General features: G+C 44.3%; 3 protein-coding genes across 3 annotated transcripts; 1 reads left to right on the forward strand and 2 right to left on the reverse strand.

The window, feature by feature from the left end:
• Window positions 1–1,955: 1,955 nt before the first annotated feature.
• On the reverse strand, window positions 1,956–8,376 carry naprt (nicotinate phosphoribosyltransferase). Its single transcript, XM_072439492.1, has 13 exons — window positions 8,101–8,376; window positions 6,229–6,356; window positions 6,072–6,154; window positions 5,860–5,990; window positions 5,278–5,393; window positions 4,895–5,085; window positions 3,678–3,818; window positions 3,496–3,580; window positions 3,337–3,417; window positions 3,159–3,261; window positions 2,914–3,068; window positions 2,160–2,267; window positions 1,956–2,096 (listed from the first exon to the last, which is right to left on the reverse strand). Exons 1-13 carry the CDS (start codon window positions 8,357–8,359, stop codon window positions 2,007–2,009), a joined length of 1,671 nt encoding a protein of 556 aa, XP_072295593.1. The 5' UTR covers window positions 8,360–8,376; the 3' UTR covers window positions 1,956–2,006.
• Window positions 8,377–8,740: 364 nt separating this feature from the next.
• cunh8orf82 (chromosome unknown C8orf82 homolog) lies at window positions 8,741–10,461 on the reverse strand. Its single transcript, XM_072439493.1, has 3 exons — window positions 10,229–10,461; window positions 10,116–10,164; window positions 8,741–9,343 (listed from the first exon to the last, which is right to left on the reverse strand). Exons 1-3 carry the CDS (start codon window positions 10,418–10,420, stop codon window positions 8,868–8,870), a joined length of 717 nt encoding a protein of 238 aa, XP_072295594.1. The 5' UTR covers window positions 10,421–10,461; the 3' UTR covers window positions 8,741–8,867.
• Window positions 10,462–10,882: 421 nt separating this feature from the next.
• On the forward strand, window positions 10,883–13,509 carry LOC140354345 (MARVEL domain-containing protein 3). The gene is made up of 4 exons (XM_072439317.1): window positions 10,883–11,001; window positions 11,210–11,322; window positions 11,832–11,956; window positions 12,808–13,509. The coding sequence occupies exons 2-4, from the start codon at window positions 11,213–11,215 to the stop codon at window positions 13,464–13,466; spliced, it is 894 nt and encodes a 297-aa protein (XP_072295418.1). The 5' UTR covers window positions 10,883–11,001; window positions 11,210–11,212; the 3' UTR covers window positions 13,467–13,509.
• The last annotated feature ends 233 nt before the right edge of the window (window positions 13,510–13,742 follow it).

The following is a 13,742-nucleotide window of genomic DNA, read 5'->3' on the forward strand; positions in this document are numbered from 1 at the left end:
ATCTGGGACGCTTCCCCTGGACGCACCGGGGCAGAGGGGAGTCCCAAATGATGCCAGATGCCACTCTAACGCAGGCTAATCAATGCAGTCCGACACTTGTGAATAAAACACACACTAACAGACATGGCTGAGCTGTGGTCCTCTGCAGGGGGAGTTATCCTTTCCAGATGCTTCTTTGGCAGAACACCAGTGAAATCCAGCCGGACTCTCCCGTCTGCTCATCACAGCTGGACTCAGGTTTCCACCCTCAGTCCACGACAGCACGGCCAGAGCGGGTCCAAACACCACACCGGCCACAGAAAGCGCAGACAAAGCCTATTCTTATCCCACAAAAACAAAAAACAAAAAAACAAAAAAAGCTTACTGAAGGAGCCGAAGTTATGTAATGACTCTCCGGACAGACGCGCGATCGCAGCAGCAGCGCGGAGGAGGAGAGGCGCGCGGATGGGTGCGCTCCGAGGCGAGAAGCCAGTGCGCGCCCATCAGCCAGATCATTGTGTCCAGCGGTGTGCGGGCTCCTCAGCGCGTGACACCGGGCACGTTACACCGGGCAGGCTGTGGACACTGAGCTGGACCCTGCGCAGCGAGGAGCCAGGGTGGTGGGGGGGAGCTCTGTCCGGCCGCGTCTGCTCTCGTGCCGCTCCGCTCCGGGTCTGTGTCTCCCTTCAGTCCCGGCGCAACGCTCTGGAGAGGAAATTAGGGCTCGGAGACCGGAAAAGCTTCATCAGATTTTTTTTTTCCTTCCCAGAGTTGGTGGTAGTGTGAGGGGGAGAGGGGGGAAAGCGCGACCTCTAGTGGCGTACGAGAAAAGTGCTACTCCTCCCTAAATAGAGTAAGATGAGTGTTTTTCAAACTGTGGTACATGTACTACTGGTGGAACGTGGACACCTTTTCGTTTAGACTTTATTCTAATTTGCTCATTAGAATTTGAGTATTTCCTTAGTTAAAAAACTGCCACTTGATTTCACATTAGACCCGGTTTAGCACAAATTTAGACATGAAATAGTTAAACAACTGATTTACGTCTGGTGGTACTCCGAGAGCCAAATCTTTTCATTTATGGTACTTGGTGTAAAATGTCTAAGAACTACTGGCCCTAAATACAACTCAGATTTCTTTCCCAAGACAATTGAATAATTCATTAAAGGAGACATTATGTTTTTTCGGGTAGACTATATTAGACTAGAAACTGCAATATCTGTATCTATAAGTGCTTTATTGTGATATTTCACCGTAGCAAGCAGCAGATACTCTTGTACTTGTTTTTATTGTGGACAAATGGCTGTGATATTCAAAACTCTTCATTCATGACCTGGACTCTGAATGTTATAATCACAAATGCAGAGAAGTGGGCGGAGATGTAGGTGAAAACTGAAAGCAGGACAATACAGCATTACTCAACCATGCATTGATTAATATAATTACAACTCTGAGTAGGTTAATGATGAGGGAACACTATTATATGGTCCAAAGCTCTAAAGGGGACATATAATATACTTTTAAGGCCAATGTTAGAGCTACTTTGTTCAAGCCAATGTTAAGGTTGCTTTGTCCCTATACGCGATTAACACATACAGTCTATAATCCTGCACTAAAGTCTAAAGTCCAAGATGTACAGCTACAGTAGATGGCGGTGATGTAACCGCCATAAAACACCAAAGAAGAAGGCGCACTAAGACCCAGTGTAATATTTGTATTAACGTATTCAAGCAGAAACAGTACAATATAATGAACAATACAACGAGATGAAGACTGTAATAGTCAGCTGAGAATGCTTGTCTTGAGTAAACTGGTCTAAACTTAACATAGATAGGTCAAATTCATACACTATTTACCGAACAAAACAGAGTTAATGGTTGGTTACAGACAGAAATACACATTGCTCAAAAGTGCTGTGGTTTAAAATCCTGGGGTACAAAGAAAAGTGTAACTGAACTCTTTTAGATACTTTGAAATATTGAAATATGAGAATACGTTTGATGTTAGTGTGCACTATGTAGTACTTTTTAGTTAGATATAAGAAAGTTGGTGCTGTTGTTGGTGCAGCCTCTTCTGATTTCAGAGACCAGTTTATGGAGTTTCTCTGACACCGCCACCTGAGGAAAGCACAGGGTGAGTCAGAGTGTGTGTGACGAGGCCTTTGCTCTGAAGAGACTCACAGTGTAAGTGTCTGGATCCTGCAGCCGCTTGTGTTTAGGGTCAAGCGTTTGAAGGGATCTCTGGGCCTTTGCTCGAGTTTCTTTAGCGTTGCACATAGGATATGTGATCTGCAAACATGTATACGTCATCTTAGAGCTCTACATTTTATTCTATTTTTGTGTTAAATGGCAATGATTAAAGGTCTGTATTGTTTATCTCCAGGAAATTAATATTGAAAGCCATTTCTATTTGTTTTTATTAGGACAAAAGTAAACTAAATTAAACATTAATTGATCAATGAGGGAAAAAAATATTGATTGTCAAAACACTCCTCCAGCCCCACATCATTTGTAGTTGGAGTGAGTGGGTCAGCGATGATTATAATTTTGCGTGTAGTAGTAGTAGTAGTAGTAGTGGTAGTAGTAGTAGTAGTAGTAGTAGTAGTAGTAGTAGTAGTGTAAGAGGAGGAGTAAGTGTAGTAGTAGTTGTAGTAGTAGTAGTAGTAGTAGCAGTAGTAGTAGTAGTAGTAGTAGTAGTAGTAGTGTAAGAGGAGGAGTAAGTGTAGTAGTAGTAGTAGTAGGTGTAGGTGTAGGTGTAGTAGTAGTTGTTGTAGTAGTAGTAGTGTAAGAGGAGGAGTAAGTGTAGTAGTAGTAGTAGTAGTAGTAGTAGTAGTGTAAGAGGAGGAATAAGTGTAGTAGCAGTAGTAGGTGTAGGTGTAGTAGTAGTAGTAGTAGTAGTAGTAGTAGTAGTAGTAGTAGTAGTAGTAGTAATCACCTGTCCCTTGGTGAACACTTCTTGCCGTAGACAGGTGACCTGAGCTGGAGTGACACAGCGGGACGTGTCTTCTTCTCTGAGGTAGTAGCTCAATGGCTGTCCGGCCTTAGGAGGAGGCTCCACTGCCAGACAAACCACATCTAGAAAAGGATGACCTACAGAGATGTGGAGAACATTAATATATTATTAATATTATTATGTTATTATTCTTTCCCAAGACACCAAAGTGAGTATATCCTCCAGACCGTCTGTGTCCTGCAGGCGATACACAGCCTTCTTCCCTGGCACGGTGCTCTTCTCTGGGTCCTCGCTGACCTTCATCCTCGGACGCCCTCTGACCTCCACCAGCTAGATATAATGATTACACATTTAGTAAGTATATAATACATATTGTTGAAATATAATGAATGTCTTTATATTTACCTTGTAAACACAACCCAACGATGGTTGTTTTGTGCACGTTACGAGATGTGTTCCAACACCAACTGCATCGATCTCATTCTCCTGCAATAAAAACAAGTTTCAGAAACTCAAAAGAAATGGAGAACACTTTTTTGTATTATATTCTCTAACATATTATACCTTCTTGTTGAGCTCAGACATGGTATTCTCTGAGAAGCTATTGGTCCCAACAATAATCAACGAATCAAAGGTGGAAGCTAAAAAACTAACAACAAAATAAGTTAAAACAAATAAACCATGTGGAGTCAAAGTGAACAGTCACTTTGTAAAGTCACATTGACGGACATACACAGGTCACTCACTGTTGACTGCAGACTTTGAAGACACGGCGCACCTCCAGCGACTGTCTGCAGAGGTCGCCACTGTCCAGACGCACCCCCACCGGCCTGAAGCCCAGCTCGGACAGGGCCAAGGCCACGGCACAAAAGTTCAGAAGACCACTACTGCAAAATGAAACAAGTTTACTACCAACTTCATCATGAACTTATAATAATTAATTTTAGAAGCTGGAAGAGAGCAAAATAAGGTTTCTCCAGTAAATTTATCATTGGGCAGAGCAAAATAATATGTCTGTTTGCCGTAACCCGACCGAGCCGTCAAAATTATAGCCGACTGAAAAAAAATTACAGCATTTTGTCAAAATTATGCCAAATTCTTTTATTTTTCTTATATTTCGCCGACTCATCGACCGTTTTTTCTAAAAAGCGCCGTGTTGAATAATTTTGTATCACTGGAACTCGCTAAAAATATTACAAAGCCGAAAAAGAAATTAAAATGAAACTTAACACGAGCGGAGAACGTTCAACTCATTGTCTGTTGAAGCCTGACCCCTGGCGGTCACTGCGTGTCACTGGCAGAATAAAAAAAAATGGCAACGGCAACATGTGTGTTCAGTGTGTCAGTGTCAGACCGGACGAAGCGAGCGAAAAGAGGACGTCGACGATTCTACGACATGAAAATGGCCAAAAAATTAAATAATTTGTCCTGTACAAAAATTGTTTATTGGCTGGACTTATTAATTGTTTTGTTTTGTACATTTACGGTAGCATCTCTTTTTATAAATTATAATATTAACTTAATTTCATAGTTTTCACTTAATTCTTAATTAAATTCTATATACAAATTTGGATTTTTTTATGCTTAAAGTAAAAAAATAAAAATAAAAGAATTTACCATCTTACCTACCCACTTGAAAAAATTTGGTAGGGTTACACCAAACATACAATTAATTTTGGATCTTTTTTTTGCCTTCAAAGTTAAAAAAAAATAAAAAATAATTTACCTACCTACCTACCCACTTGAAAAATGGTGGATCGGGTTACAGCAAACAGACCATTTATTTGGGGCAGCCTTGTATTTATCTTTTTGGCATTTACCAGAAGGGCAGAAGGTGCAAATAATTGATCATGAACCTTATTAATCATTTGAAAATATGAAATAAAATACAAAATTGTGATGGATCAATACAAAATAAAAAATAAAAAATCCTGATTAATTTTCCGGCATACCGCCCACTTACCAGGCAACGTTGTAGCTGTCGATCACAGGCAGAAAGTTGTGTGGGTAGGCAATGGCATAGGTGAGAAACGCAGCCAGCTCGCCCTCGCAGAGCTTCTCAGCTTCAGCTTCCAGCAGCACACAAACACGGCTGAGCAAGCCTTTGGTCAGCGAGATCAAGTCAACCTTGTCTCCATTAGCTGCGTTCAGAGTCTAGGAATAAAGCCACGAAATCAACTGAAAGACTGTTGAAACAAGTGAAGACAGTATTAAAACGAATCATCTGACTTCATAAATCACATCACTGGTGTTTTACGGTTTGGACAGGGGAAAATCCAGGGCCAGCAGATGAAATAAAAGTCAAAGCATTGAAATAAAATGGTAAAAGGTTCATCAGAAACTCACCTGAGGCCAGATTTCCTCCAGTGAGGTAAAAGAGGTGACGTAGGAGTGTGCCATGGTCCCGACCACCGGGATCCCAAACAGGAAGCCAGCCTGAACATTACTGGTCATATCGAAGCCTGAAGGAAACACAGCACAACGGCCTCTGAATATGACACTATAAACGACACGAATAATGATAACGACGCGATAATGGGGCGCGGCTGTCAATCTGCGACGACAAAAAGGGCTCGAACAGCAAATAAGATCGCGATTTCAACTAACAAGCTTGTGCAGGAGTGTCGCAGTCTGACTTCCGGAGTTTTAGGTCAGATTGAAGGACAAACTGAGAGGGATTCTGTCTATTATAAAACCTATAAAACCTACTCAAGCCACGATTCCCCGTTTATATCAGAACAAATGATGTAATAAGCAACAACATCCCACAAACACACTGATAGAAAAACGATGTGAGTCTTTAAAACCCTTCCCAAAGAATCAGCAATGACAACAGAGGTAAAGTTATTTGATTTTCGAAAGTCAGACGTGTCCGCAGCAGAAGTGTCTTGCCCGTGGACGCGATATGGGGGGGGAGGGGGCGCTTACCTCCAATGTAACTGTATCTGGAGGCAGTGAGTCCTCCGTCTGGTCCCTGGGCTCGACGCAGACCCATCTCCAGCAGCCTCCTCCTGGGGCCGGCCGCCAGGCGAAAGCGAGCGGCGTTGCTGCACACGAGACTGAGGGACGGCACACAAAAGGAACGCTGAGTATAATAGCCTTCAAGTGCAATTAATGTAGTTTGTTTATGTTTTGTTTACCTGGCGTAGTTGACGAGGCAGAGTAAACTGGTTTCCAACAGTTGAACCACAGCGAGAGGACCTGACACTTCTATCACAGGGACCTGCAGATGTGAACGTAACTTAAGACCGATGCCCTGCACGCGCCCAGAACATTTGACATTTATCCAGAACTGACCCTGGCAAATACCACCATTCCCTCTGGCACCGAGCGCACAGTGACCCCAGAGCAGTCCAAGCCCCTCAGGAAGGTGAAGAAGGCCTGGTCAGTGTTGGGGGGCAGGACAGAGCGCAGGAACTCCACATCTGGAAAGATGGAAAGAGTGAGAGGAAAACTTTTACAGCTGGAAGACGTGTGTTCTACTTGCGATTATTAGTGAACAATTTTGGCAACATTCACGAGAATTGCACCATTGTGTCTGTCATATCCTGGTCCATCACTTGTCGATGCAATTGTCCTTCACGGTATCTCGTGTCATGGATCATAACATTGGAATAGTCCACGCACACACGTGAAGGAACCCGGATGTGTGCCTTTTGTTGTGTACAAGTCTAATGAGGAGACTGTATTTTGTAAAGCAGCGTGTTGGTTCTTGAAAGAGCATAAGCGCTTATATATATATATATGTATGCTAAAGTTCATGGGTCTCAAAAGGACACTGTGGTCCACGCGCTGAGAGTTGCGCAACAAGACGTAGGCCAGGGGTATTCAATTAAAAGTCACTGAGGTCCAGTTATTACATTATGTTCAAGTAGAAGGTCCAAACCGAAGTCCAGCTCGTGTCGACATTTTCATCTGGTTTCAACAATTCTTATTGTTCATTTCCAATGCAGGAAATGCACTGGGAGCATAACTATCTCTTTTACCATAAATAAAAGTAGTCCCAGGCAAATAAATTCAAGGCCTTTATTTCAGATTAAAGAAAACAGAAACCTCAGAATAAAAAAAATGTAAAAGTGGAATAACTAATTGTTCTCTTAAATAACTTATAAAAACTAAAATGTGCAAACAGAGCATTGACTTAACATTCTCTCATCTTTGTTCTTAAAATAAGGAGGTCCCAGCCCAAACAAAATGAAGGACGACTTTTCCAGAAAAAAGTCCACATCTTCAGAAAACAAGTGGCTTTTTGGGGTCTTTTCTCTGAACTTGTACTTTTCTTATAGGGTCCTGGACCTTTAGTGAGGAAAATGAGCATGTGGCTGACCTGCCAGTCATTTCAATCTTGGTTGGAATGAAGTTAGTGAACGGGGCTGAAACAGCCGGGGTTCAGCCCCTGCACGGGGCTGAACCCCGGCATGTCCGGGGTTCAGCCCCGTGCAGGTGCAGGTGCTGCCCCCGTGCAGGGGTTCAGCCCCGTGCAGCCCCGTGCAGGTGCAGGTGCTGCCCCCGTGCAGGGGTTCAGCCCCGTGCAGCCCCGTGCAGGTGCTGTGCTGCCCCCGTGCAGGGGTTCAGCCCCGTGCAGCCCCGTGCAGGTGCTGTGCTGCCCCCGTGCAGGGGTTCAGCCCCGTGCAGCCCCGTGCAGGTGCTGTGCTGCCCCCGTGCAGGGGTTCAGCCCCGTGCAGCCCCGTGCAGGTGCTGTGCTGCCCCCGTGCAGGGGTTCAGCCCCGTGCAGCCCCGTGCAGGTGCTGTGCTGCCCCCGTGCAGGGGTTCAGCCCCGTGCAGCCCCGTGCAGGTGCTGTGCTGCCCCCGTGCAGGGGTTCAGCCCCGTGCAGCCCCGTGCAGGTGCTGTGCTGCCCCCGTGCAGGGGTTCAGCCCCGTGCAGGTGCTGGACCCCGGACATGCCGTATTGGAGTATTTATTGGAGCAGCAGCGCCGTGTCAATATTGATACGGCCGTACACATAAAAAGAAAGGCTCCATGAAAATGACTTTATCTCGTGAATTTACCACCGGTCACGGGTCCGGACAGAACCATCACCGGGGTCCGCCATATGGTGACGGCTGACGTAGGCGGTCATGGGACCCTGATGTTTGAAGCGCTGTATCAAACTAAGTTGTTCCAAACAAAAGACAAGGAGACAGTTCCTATAAGGACACATCAGCTCACCCTCCTCTGTAAAGCGAAAGCTCTGGAGGAACTGCAGACAGTCTTGAAGTCCCGCAAACAGCGAGAAGCCTCCGCCAAACGGATTGTCCCTGAAAAAGAGCTCAAAGACCGCGGGCTCCTGGTGGCGGCCGGCCCGCCAGTACGTGTACGCCATGGTGAACTGGTAAAGGTCCGTGAGCAGCACCGGGACGCGCTCCCGGAACGAGCGCTCCGTGGCCCCGCGTGTGTCGCTGCCGTGGACCGTGCACGCAGCTGCCATGTTCAGTGTGCGGCTCTGTCCCACAGCACTCAACTACACTCCCGTGGATAAGGACAGGAGGCGGACTGAGGGGCCCGGGACGGCCCTGGGAACGGCCTGTTAACAAGCTAATGCTGTGCCTAGAATTATTCTCAGGATGGTACTTATCTCACACGCATTTATTCTATTACAGGCGTTTTAGTGTGAAAAAAACACACTTTTAGAACCATAAGTTACAGGGGGCGTGGCCACGGTATTTCGTGCTTGTGTAATAAATGCCATACTGTGGAACATTCCTGGCAAATAAATACTTTTCATTCATTCATTGTCTCATATTTCCCAAACCCCCAAAACACAACAAGAAACCGTCCACCTTATTTTCCGTTAATATTTATTATTCAGTCAAATTTACAGTTGTTTGCTCATTTCATCAAGCAGGCCAGACCCAACTGGGTAATTCTTCAGCATAAAATTGTAAAAAATAAGTTTTTTTCTTCCTGGTAAGTCCTTTTAATTATTTTTTTCCCCTTCATATGACCTTTCCACTGCCCTTCTCTCCAGACCTAAAATACACTGCCAGCTCATTGGTCAGTTCATGCTGTTCACCGCCCCATAGAAAATGAGTAGGTGGTTCATCCTGGTTCTCATCTGATGCATACACAAAGTTGGGGCTCAGTTCTATGGCCAGAGCCGAGCGGACCAGGCCCACTGCCCCCGTCCTGTCGGAGCAGGGGTGATACACTCGTCCAGAGCCTGGGTGCATGTACAGAGCCTCTGGACGAAACAGGACAGTGAGCTTCTCTGCCCCTCCACAGTACGACAGCAGCGCTGCCTCCGAGTCCGAGTGTCCTTCCTGTGTGAGGTGAGTGAAGACGACAGGCCGGTCATCACACCTCACAAAGTTTCTCTCCCGGCCACACAGAGACAGAAACGGGAAGTCCTCCTCATATCGTCCACTCTGATTGAACCGCAGCCGACTGAAGAAGAAAACCAGGAACTTTTTATCTGTGCACAAGAGAACATTTAAAGTCATGAAATGTCTTTATTATTTCACATTCATTTAATTAAATTAAAAAGCATTTTACACGTTTCAAGTGGCGTCTTATAGATCACTAATTGACCCAACTGCTCCAGCTACCGTGGGATAAACCGTATGGACATGTGGCTGCTAGGGCGACCACCCCAAATGGTGGCAAAAGAGGGATACACTTGTTCAATGTGATGGGATGTGGAGGGACAGACTTTAAACTCATAAATGTAAGCACATAGATCATAACTGTAATAACCAGCACATCATGTTTGGTTCTAGTTCAAGGATCTCCATAAAGTGCTGGATGTTCATCCCTGCGCATGTGCAAGGATAACACCATAGTTACAGTCGTAACTTTGGTTTTTAATCTATTGTAATGTACAGAGATTAGTCTTGATTTCTTAGCGAGAATAAAAAAAATAATGGGCCCATATTATCATGCTTTCTATTTAAATCTCCTTGTTATAATTCATGTGGCATCAATAAATAAGTGGGACAGGGGTCTAAATGTCAGGAAAACCAAAAAAGGGACAGGTGATCACCCTAGTGACTGCCATCTGTGCCCATGGCCCCTTCATCCACCACCACGTGATCAAGGACACAACAAGGGGCAGAGCTTCAGTCAGACTAACGTTTCTATTCTATTTCTCCATGTCACATGATGTAAAATCCCTTATGTGTCCTCAAAACCTTTAGACAGGTCACCTAGAAACCAAATTTAGCCCAACATTATACAATCAGTTTTACCTTTGAAACAGGTGACAAAGTTCTTCACTTTGGTGTCATCGAGGAAAAGCTGAAAGGACAAAAGTGATGAGAAAGACACATGTTGACAGCTCTGAAGTGTGACGGGGCCTCACCTGTCCCTGGTGGTCCATGTAGTAGAAATACTCCCTGATGCGGGGCTCTGGGCTCTGGCCCTGGACATAAGCGGCGGTGCTGCGGGAGGCGGTGTGTCCGGAGCACGGGCAGCGGACAGCGGACAGTCTCCCGCAGCGGACAGCGGACAGTCTCCCGAGCCATGAGCCGAGCACCGCGCTGCGGAGGAACATCTCTGCACCGATATTAAAATAGATCCATGCTCGACTAATGTTGACATCTGTGTACAACCCGGAAGCGCTTTAGCCAACGATGGTTTGTACTTTATTAACTGCTGCCCTCGTGTGGACACTTTGAAACATTACATTTAGACCTAATGATTTCTGGAATAGGACTTGGAAAGTAAAGTTGAAGGTTGCATTGCGGGGGAGTGTTATAAATCCTCTCGTGACTAGAACAATCACATTCCTGTTGAGCTCAGCAACAGACAACAGACAGGTCACTTCAGGCTAAATGCCAACTGTGCCATAAAGTCAGAGACAGAGGCGTCTTTGGACACACAAAGCTCTCTTTCTATGGCCACAAACCACATCTCACACGGACCACGCGTGAAGAGGACACACTGTTACTCCTCTGATCCCATGTCTGATCCTGATCCCGCGGTTCTTCTTCTCACCTGAGACTGCCCCTTCCTCCTCCTCCTCCTCTTCCTCTGCTGCTGGCGGAGCCGCGCTTTGTTTTGTACGTGACGAATGTCGACAGATTTAAGTCAACAATGTCGGGACATTAAGAGCAATCTCTGATCCACTTCACAGTAAGTTGTATTATTTCGTTGCAGAGTTCGTTTTCTTATCTGATAATGCCTGAATTACCATCTGCTGTAATGAGCGCAATGGCGACGGCTTTACGCAAAAATACGCGCTGTATCAAATTAATTAATACTTCTTCAGAAACTAGGGTCAAAGTACGTTGAAGGGGGTAAAAGTAAATTTTCATGACATTGGGTTTGTTTCGGTCTTCAGAGTATGAGCAGTCAGCCACGCTCCAACCGGACCCACCGGGACCGGGACCGGGACAGGAATGGTGACGGTCGATACCACAGGGATCACGAGGACAGGCGCGCGTCACCGGACAGGTGTGTCGAGTTTATTTATTTACTTCATTGTCTCAAACTGTTTTTATAATATTTATGGTCAATTTATCAATCTACAAATTAGGCTTGGATCAATTAATTCTAAAATGTAAGATGCATGCAAACGTTGTAATGTATAACTATAATATAATTACATATATTATACTATTAATAATAAACTATGATATATTCGTGTCATAATGTGTGTTTTGATCAAATGTAACCTTTGTTCTTTATCTTGTTTATGTGTCACCTATGGTGACCACCTCAAACAGTAGTAAAAGTGATCACATCAAATGAGTAGATATATCACAATCCAGAAGAACAGAACCACCAAAAGTCATTTATTTTTTCCTATTTTCTATGTAAATATCACTATATTATACTATTCATGGGGCACCAGTGAAAAGGTGGGACATTCTTTAAATAAGTGGGATGAACATGGACCCTCATTGTAATGCTGTTCATTTCACTTATCAATACTTTGTTTTCATGGTTTCTTTATTGTTTAGGTCTTCCTCTCAACCTCCCTACTACCCCAGAGAAGCAGCACACTCTTCTAACAATGGCCGGGACGTCCCGCGAGTGGAGCACCGTGAATCTGACTCCAAATGTACACACATGTGCTCCAGGAGAGGTGAAGCTACAAAGCACTAATACAATTATACAATTATACTGCTCTTTATCCACCGGGAGTGTTGTTAGTAAAGAGGACTTTGGGTTAAGTCTACTATGCTCCTTCCGCTTTCAGAGAAGACTGGTCAAACCGGTTTTCTGCTGTTACCGCCTTTTCTCTTAAACAAATCTGACCCCATTATTGCAGAAAGCAGATAACTTGTAATCTATGCGGATTAGACCAAGGGATTTTAATGACATGCTCTGACCTCACGACATCAAAATTCTCCTTAAGAATGCATCAATTTTTCTATTAAGCTATTCATTACTATCTTTTCTAATACCTTTAAAAAAACACATTATCTTTTGCATGAAAAGTAACTAATTACAAATACTCATGTTGCTGCGAGTAATTAAAAAAATATATAATTTTAAAATGTACTTTAATTGAGTATAATTCTATAGCATGTAATTGTCCTTGGCAACATTTTAAATCAGTGACATAGAGTACAAGTCCCAATGGTCCTAATGCTGCCTCTGCTCCTCTGTACAAACACAAACAGTGCTGCATCGCCTGCTCTGATTGGCCAGACCTCTGAGAATATGTGGAATGCGGTTCAGAATGATTCAATTCAGTTTGATTGATCAAGTTTTGCTGGATAATCCTAACTGGCTGCTATTTCAACAATGCTATTACTCACTGTGGATCTGTGGGACTAATATGTCTTTTTTTAAATCAACTTTAAATTTCAGCAAAACCGACTTTGGTCATTTTGATTTATGAGCTGTTTATTGGGCCAAAATATAATATAAATGCAGATATGGCAGCATATGGCATTTTTCCACATACAATTTAAAATCTTTCTCTTTTAGGCATTGTCCTGATTTGTGCCGTCCTGACCAATGCGCTGGTGCTGATCTGTGTGGTGGCAGGTCACATGGTGACATCAGGCATGTCCGCTGCAGCAGGGATGGGAGGTTTCAACATCAACTCAAACTTCAACCTCCAGGGCACCGAGCTACAGAAAGTGCGCGAGCTGGACATGCAGTACAGCCAGATGAGGGCGCCAGGCCTCTATGGAGGCCTCCCTTTCAGCTTGACCTGTGGTGTCCTCTCTCTCCTTTTTGTGGTATCTGGGAATAAACCGGCCCACTTAATGTCTCGAAAGCTACTAGTTGGAGCTTTAATTTTCCAAGCTGTGGGAGCAGTCGCTTACGTTGCGGCTGTTGGACTCTTCTTACATTTTATTATAAGAGTGAACTCGACAGACGTGTGCCTGCAGCGAGAGAGGCTCTATGCTCGAAATGGGTACACCTGGATGAACTGTGATGTGAGCGGGGCGGACGCAGCAGTGGCTCTGTTTGGGCTGATCACGGCCATCCTGTACGCAGTCGGGACTGTGCTCACATTTAAGACAATCAGAGCGGTCAAACACTACCTGCAGGAGAGGAAACGGAGACATGCCGAGAGGCACGAGGCCCGTGCTCAGCCACACACTGCTCCCCTGAGGGCCGATACCACCTCAGTGTAAGGTCTTCTGACAAATTAATGTTTAACTGTTAGTTTTTTTATTTTTGTATTACTTTGACCATTTTGGATTCACTTTGTTTTGACTTTGCTTATATTTGCCACATTCAAGTTTTATTTTTTACAGTATTTTAAAAGGTTTTAGAAAATGTTATACTTTACTCGAGTATATATTTAGGGTTAAGAACAAACTCTTTTTATTCTCGTCTTATTAGATTTTGTTTTATTCCCTTGCAAAATAAATGATTAAACCTTGAGAATAAGGTAATTTCATTTCTAT

The sequence above is a fragment of the Eucyclogobius newberryi genome, unplaced genomic scaffold (assembly GCF_026437365.1).
Source record: "Eucyclogobius newberryi isolate DKJ021-1_F unplaced genomic scaffold, fEucNew1.0.hap1 SCAF_9, whole genome shotgun sequence".
In the NCBI taxonomy this organism is placed as follows: domain Eukaryota; kingdom Metazoa; phylum Chordata; class Actinopteri; order Gobiiformes; family Gobiidae; genus Eucyclogobius; species Eucyclogobius newberryi.

Bases quoted from the DNA above. Each gene is read 5' to 3' on its own strand.
- naprt (XM_072439492.1), bottom strand. From the start codon at position 8,359: ATGGCAGCTGCGTGCACGGTCCACGGCAGCGACACACGCGGGGCCACG. The intron at 3,262-3,336 runs GTAAATATAAAG...CATTATATCTAG, and splicing joins CGTTGGGTTGTGTTTACAAG to CTGGTGGAGGTCAGAGGGCG. The intron at 2,268-2,913 runs GTGATTACTACT...ACATGTTTGCAG, and splicing joins AAGTGTTCACCAAGGGACAG to ATCACATATCCTATGTGCAA.
- cunh8orf82 (XM_072439493.1), bottom strand. From the start codon at position 10,420: ATGTTCCTCCGCAGCGCGGTGCTCGGCTCATGGCTCGGGAGACTGTCC. The intron at 10,165-10,228 runs GTGAGGCCCCGT...TTGTCCTTTCAG, and splicing joins ACATGGACCACCAGGGACAG to CTTTTCCTCGATGACACCAA. The intron at 9,344-10,115 runs GTAAAACTGATT...TCTTGTGCACAG, and splicing joins CTTTGTCACCTGTTTCAAAG to ATAAAAAGTTCCTGGTTTTC.
- LOC140354345 (XM_072439317.1), top strand. From the start codon at position 11,213: ATGAGCAGTCAGCCACGCTCCAACCGGACCCACCGGGACCGGGACCGG. The intron at 11,323-11,831 runs GTGTGTCGAGTT...TTTATTGTTTAG, and splicing joins AGGCGCGCGTCACCGGACAG to GTCTTCCTCTCAACCTCCCT. The intron at 11,957-12,807 runs GTGAAGCTACAA...TTTCTCTTTTAG, and splicing joins ACACATGTGCTCCAGGAGAG to GCATTGTCCTGATTTGTGCC.